This window comes from Trachymyrmex septentrionalis, unplaced genomic scaffold (genome assembly GCF_001594115.1).
Source record: "Trachymyrmex septentrionalis isolate Tsep2-gDNA-1 unplaced genomic scaffold, Tsep1.0 scaffold196, whole genome shotgun sequence".
Taxonomy (NCBI): Eukaryota; Metazoa; Arthropoda; class Insecta; order Hymenoptera; family Formicidae; genus Trachymyrmex; species Trachymyrmex septentrionalis.
Window position 1 is genome coordinate 1,513,876 of NW_017305135.1, and position 6,776 is coordinate 1,520,651.

General features: G+C 37.8%; 1 protein-coding gene across 1 annotated transcript; it reads right to left on the bottom strand.

The window, feature by feature from the left end:
- Positions 1 to 2,068: 2,068 nt before the first annotated feature.
- LOC108747260 (testis-expressed sequence 10 protein homolog) lies at positions 2,069 to 6,085 on the bottom strand. The gene is made up of 5 exons (XM_018484644.1): positions 5,775 to 6,085; positions 3,917 to 5,075; positions 3,594 to 3,825; positions 3,283 to 3,437; positions 2,069 to 3,211 (listed from the first exon to the last, which is right to left on the bottom strand). The coding sequence occupies exons 1-5, from the start codon at positions 5,973 to 5,975 to the stop codon at positions 2,943 to 2,945; spliced, it is 2,016 nt and encodes a 671-aa protein (XP_018340146.1). The 5' UTR covers positions 5,976 to 6,085; the 3' UTR covers positions 2,069 to 2,942.
- Between the last annotated feature and the right edge of the window lie 691 nt (positions 6,086 to 6,776).

The following is a 6,776-nucleotide window of genomic DNA, read 5'->3' on the forward strand; positions in this document are numbered from 1 at the left end:
CCCCCCCCCCCCACCGCCCCCGCATGGGCGTTACAATTAAAGGCTGGAGGGCAAGCCAATAGGTATATTATCACAGTTGTATGACGGCTTCTCTGGGATATCACAGATAAATTGTCAAGGTATAAAAGTCCCGGAGGAGCACCGTGGCAGTGAGTAATCTAAACAATAAAATTAAAGATGTATATCGCGGACACTTTCCTCGCCATGGCGTCATCGCAAGCCACCCAGCGGATTTCAAACGGTACCGTGACGTCGCATATAACGACACTTCTGGAGGGCTCGTGCCTGACCACGAGATCAGGTGTAGCGCATCCAATTCGTCGCTGACGCTCTCTACCCGCTGGTTAACCAGCACTACCCCTGGAAGACGTGTAGCCTTCCAAAGGCGGTGCAGAACAGCGTCGTGCCTCAGCTGTATTGTTGCGGAATGAACGCCACAATGACAGAGCACGTGGGGCAATGTCTCCGATACCTCATCGCATCGCCGACAGTGCTTATCATTATTTGCCTCCTAACGCCGCGCGCCGTTAAGAGGGAGCACATATAATTAGACCTTATGTATAAAACGCCAATCGGCGAAGCGAGTGATGCTGCCGCCGCGGATAAAATGATTGCTTACTCGACACCGCTACGACTCCTCGAAGACCTCGCCCTGGTCTGGTTTTACGAGCAATCTACTCGCGTAGTGCTCTGCTACAGCTGAGCGACATCGATTCACTAATTGGCCGCGCGCTCCAGGCAGAATCTTAATCGCTGCCTCCCTGGGCCCCCGACACTACAACGTCATCTCCTCCGTGGTCGCAATCCATCGCCAGCGCAAGGACAGCCTCTCGGGCTGTCTGAGCGCCGCGTTCTGCGCACTCGACCAGAGCGAAGCCTCCCCTCCGCCCCTCATTCTTCCATTCAGCGAGTCGGATGGGAAGGAGGCAATATCCTCGCAAATAGCGGCGTGGACGATCCTGCGCCCAACCACTCCCTGGCGATTCCTACGCCAACTCCCTCACGGCACCATCGCGCAACGTTAACATACGATACAGGTGGGCTACCGTGAGAACGTCGGCGAGGTCGGAGAGCGGGAGAAATCCACATCCTCCCCAACGGGATGTTATAACAGATTAACTCACTTTTATTTATCAAATAAGTTCCCCAGAAGGACATTTCCCCTCTGGGGTAATACAAAAAATAAACGGCTAGGCCGCGCGCCAAAATAAATATATTTTATTGCGGGGGACAAAGCCCCCCCCCGCATGGGCGTTACAACTAAAGGCTGGGCAAGCCCCCCAGTCTGGGCGTATCACAAATAATTATACCTCCCCGGTTCGCTGGCCGGGGAGGTATATTATCACGGTTGTATCACTCGGCTCCTCCAGGATATCACAGATAATTTGTCAAAGTATAAAAGTCCCGGAGGAGCACGCGCGGCGGTGAGCAATCTATAATAAATTTAAAATTAACAGTGTATATCACGACCACATTCACACTCGTTTAAAATACAATAATGTAGACGCGGCATTCACACTCGGACAATCAGGGCCCAACAGACAAGAAAATACACAGATAATAAATAGGATAAAACAAAATAAATAAATAAATAAGTAAATAAATAGATAAATAGATAAATAAATAAAAAAATAAGATGAATAGAATCAAAATCAATAAAATAGGTAAAATAGATAAAATAAATAAAACGAGTAAGATAAATAGAATAAAATAAAGAAAGTACAATAGGTACATAGATAAAATAAATAAAACAAATAAAATAACAGTAGAATAAAGATACAAAGAGTCAACAAAAAATCAAAAAAAATAAAAACGAAAATAAAATAAAAAATAATAACAATAAAATAGCATAAAAAAAGATAAAATCGGATACAATAGTATACCGCGTAACATAACAAATAAATAAATAACACTAGCAGAGAGGAGCTCCCGTCCAACAGTCAAAATATAAAACAATTAATGTTAAAAAAAAAATAAAAACATAATTAAAAATAAAAATAAAATAAAAATAAAAAGTTCTATATATAAAATAAAACAAAATAAAATAAATAGGTCTGGGGCCACTCTCTCAGTCTACGTTTAAAAAAGGGGGGGCCAAGACAATCACAGAATAAATTACACGACATTCATACTCAACGAATTGCGACGCGTCGCATTCTGCATACATATTTCCTCGGCGTCCCAGCGTCGACGAACCGCACGTGGCGGTGTCGTGAGACTATCGCCAGAGGGACGGGGAGGAGCCAGGTACTGGCGAATGCCGGACACATGCTTGACGTAAATGTCCCGTGACCAGCGAATGGTATCCGAGACAACGAGGCGCCGCATCATCGCTGCATATTGGGAGCCAATCCGCAGCAGTCTCAACACCGCCTCGGATCCCACGAGCCAAGGGCGCCGACGAAGGCCGTCACGACGACACGGTACCCTTGTCGCTGGAGCTCCTCTGCCAGTGGCGAGTATTTGGCTATTTTCCTCGCCCTCGAAAGCTACCCAGCGGTTCTCAAATGGCACCGTGACGTCGCATATAACGACACATCTGGAGGGCTCGTGCCTGGGGGGTATTTCTATCTTAATACTTTTATCTACAAAATAATTACGAGGAATCGTATTAAGTGAGAAAAATCATACAATTCTATTAAAAAAAATGAAGGTAATCTCTTTTTTGGCTTCACCATAAAAAAAAAGAAAAAATAACACTAAAATAAGTTCTCTTCGAAATCGTCCCTTTTTCATCCAAAATAAACATTTTTTTATAAAAAGCGTGGAAAAAATATTTGGAACGGAATATTAAAATGACTCATCCTTTATACAGAGCGTCTGATAATTGTTCTGAACAGAGTTCGTGGACATGTAGAACGGACTAAACTAAGACGGAAAGTTCTGTCCTAGTTCCGCGATTGTCTCATTCTCATGGAATAATTCATTCAAGTCATAACAAGTCATATGCATATACGCTGACGCATGTATACGCGCGTACCATCCATTGTTCCGTAAGATATGTTAAATATTAAATAAAAATTGATCAAAGCTTGTACTTGACATAGAAAAATCAATCGTATTTTTAAGCTCTGTATCTGTGTATATATAACTGCGATTGATTTAATTTCATAGTAAATCTGTGAATCTACGAAATAAAATAGATTATATATCATAAGTCTCGACTGTTTGTCGTCGTGTGTACCCACAATGTTGATCTTCTTAGCATTTTCTGAAAAGAAGAAAGCGTTATGATAAAAACGATGGCACAATATACGATTTAATCAAATTCATACAATTTACCGATAATAGACTCGTGTTTAGCTATCAATTCTTCCCGGATATATTCTTTAAAACGTAAAACTATTTGACTGATCATACGAATTACAACGTCATCTATGCTCGGTTTCAGGAGTAAACTTGGTAAGATCGTAACAAAGCTTTCAAATATTTTTTCTCTGTCAAACGAAACAAATAATAATTAGCGATAGTTTACTAAGTAAACTATACGTTATCTCTCTCTCACATATTCCTAAATAAGTGCTGTATAAATATTAAGTATTAAAATTATTATCCACTGTTTACAGTGTTTACTTTTTATTTAAAACGATTACCTGTGCAACTCATTTAAATTGTTGTTCAACATAATGTCACCAATAATTAAATACAAATGCGATAGCAATTCTTTCTTAGGCAAATGAGAAGATGCTTCAATAATCAGTCTTAAAGTATGATTCAAATTAATACAGTTGCTATACCAAACTGCTCCAGCTTTCAAAAATAAAGTTTTTAGTAGTTTAGTAAGTTGAGGTAAAGTTGACGAGTCGCACCAATTTTTAATAATATCTGAAAATAAGAAAAGTTTCGTAAAAAAGGGCCTTATACATAATAATTAGATAATAATATTACTTGTGTTTATTACATAATAATAATTTACCATTTAAATACTTCAGAATGGATATGCAATAGCTCCTGACAGACTTGGGAAATTGTTCGTTGCAGCTAAACAGAGATGTAAACCATACGTGAATTTGACAAAGTCTCAAATTTTCCAAACATCCTTCCGTAAATTCCATTTGAGAAAAATCTTTTTGATGTTTTCTGGATTCATTAAGAGGCTTTACTTTACCATAAGGAAATCTCGATAGGAAATTTTTCATATATGCATCATGAAATGTATTTTTAAACCAACGCTTCATATGTTTGACACTATAATTATCCTGATCCAATGTATCAATGTATTCCACAATCGATTGCATAATTACAATGACATTTTTCAATAATGCAGCTGTTTCACTCGAAATTGTAATCTCTATGTAACTCTCAATTTTCTCATCCGGACATACTTCAAGCCAAATATCAGACATTAATGGCATCAATAAATTTACATATTTTGCAAATTCTTCAATAGATAAGGTTTTTTTCTCACAATTATCTATCGAGATATCTTCGTCAAGATTAATTTCACATAATTGAGTCGCACTATCACTGTAAATTGGAATAAATCTGGTATATTTTTTTGTTTTCACAAACAGAGGCATAATTGATCTTGTACATATACAAAGTTTCCTGTAGCTAACAATAGAAGTAAATAAATTAGCTAAACGTTCCAGAACTTTAATTCTCCATTTTACATTAGTACTTTTGGAATGTAACGTTGTCATTAATTGTGCCGCAGGGCTACCTTCATTATGTAATCTGCATATCATACCTAAAAAATTAGGTAATATTTTATGACTATCTTTTGCCAATGCACTATTACAATTTTGTACAAGCACATCTAAGAAAAGTAAAGAATCTTCTTTCACACGTGGATCAATATGTGTCATTGCACAGCTCAGATACGATATTATAATTTCACGCAAGGGTGTCAACTGTTCATTTGAGATAAGGCCAAGAATAAAATTAAGTGCATGAAATGAAATTGTGCGTATTTCTTTCTCTTTATCAAGAGATAAAGCTGCGATACCATGTAACAGAGAATTCAATCGTGAATGTAAAGATTTTGGAGGATTTTGTAACAAGATGTCTTTTAATTGTTTCAAAGCATCTTGTCTCACAGTTGAATTGTGATGCCGAAAACGTGTTAATAAATCCTGAAAACACATTACGAGTTACAGAATAATGTACGTACAAGGTTGAATTATAATGTACTAAACAATTAGGCTTATGCAAGACATCAACATTCGGTAAGTATTGAATTTAGCTTCCTCACCTTTCCGATGTTGATAAGCCTATGTCGGACCAATTTGACGCGTTTTTGCACTACATGAACGAATTTGGCAAAAAAAATGTGTCGTCCTGCCCCGCGAATCGAATTATTAATTGTTAAAGTTGACAGATATCCAGATTAAGAAATCTGTTACATCGATGGCATAGAGGGATACACAAATTTTCTGCTTTACAGACAAATACTTAACCAAACAAATACTCTGCTGTAAAAATAACAATTATATAGAAAATAATTTGTATTCTTAAAACAAAGAATGTGTTTTTAAAGCAGAGAATTTGTATAATTGAAGCAGAAAATACTTATTCTAGCTTCAATTACATGTTCTCATGTCCTATGCCATAGATGTGACAGATTTCCTAACCTGAATAGTCATCAACTTAAACGATTAATATCTCGGTCCACGGGATAAAGCGATAATTATTTTTTGCCAGATTCGTTCATTTCGTGCAAAAACGCGTCAAATAAGTCTAATTTTATCAACATCGGCGGTAAAAAGGATAAATTCAACAATTATCTAATATAAACTAAACATAAAAAAAATATTATAAGCCGAATTACGTACGTCGATATTCAATTTACGAGTGCTAAGAACTTCTGTTTCATCTCGTTGCTTCAGTTGTTCACGAATTAGTATCTTTTTCACTTTAAACGACGTATCTGTGGTGTTCGAACTTTTTGTCAATTGATGGACGGTCTTCGATTTTAATTTCACTTTCGCCTTTTCCGATTTTAGGCGTTTTAAACGTTTATGATTCTTACCCATGTCTCAAAACGAAATATATCGTATTAATTATAAAATAGCTGCATATAAATTAAACAACAATTGAAATATCCTAGATGTAATGACGAATTCGGTACACTTAAAGCCTGCGGCACACGAGCTATAGCTGCGTTCGGTAATGCAAATCTGAGGCGTCAGAGTGCTATTATATTATAGCATATGTTACATGCACTGTAGAAAAAGAGCACTCCGACGTCTCAGATTTGCATTGCTGAACGCAGCTACAGCTTGTTTTCCTGCTGGACTGCTAGCTGGATTAGAATCTTGCCACCGTATTGGTTGCGGTGCTGTCAGAGCCAGTATCACAGACAACACGGTGGCAAGACTAATAAACACAACAGTGTGTCTACGTTATGGCTGCTGTGCTCAAAGTGGCGCCCAGCGTGACTGGGGGCCGGCGATAAGTAACTAATGGCGAAGGAAACTTGGCGGAAAATCACTAAGTACACAATAAAATGTAGAGCGCGTATCACAATCCGTATCACAATACAGTGTAAGTCGACTCGACTGCCGACTCTGACTGCCGACCAATAATAAACCAATCACAATAAGACTGACAAATGGCGGCAAATTCAAATCTTGCGTTAATTTTGGGACACCCTTTACAATATGAAAAGTTACTTTATTTACAAAAAGCAGTAAAGTTATTTCTCCAAGAGTATATACAGGATATTCGTTTATGCAATTTAATTTTAATATATTACTATGATTGACAGTGTTTCCCTTAGATACAAAATTATCTTTAATTATATTTTGCCCAGAACCGGTATCTAACATAAACGT

Excerpts from the sequence above, each read along its gene's own strand:
- LOC108747260 (XM_018484644.1), bottom strand. The coding sequence starts at position 5,975 with ATGGGTAAGAATCATAAACGTTTAAAACGCCTAAAATCGGAAAAGGCG. Across the intron at positions 5,076-5,774 it reads CTCGTAAATTGAATATCGAC|GATTTATTAACACGTTTTCG; the intron begins GTACGTAATTCG and ends ATGTGTTTTCAG. Across the intron at positions 3,826-3,916 it reads CATTCTGAAGTATTTAAATG|ATATTATTAAAAATTGGTGC; the intron begins GTAAATTATTAT and ends TCTTATTTTCAG.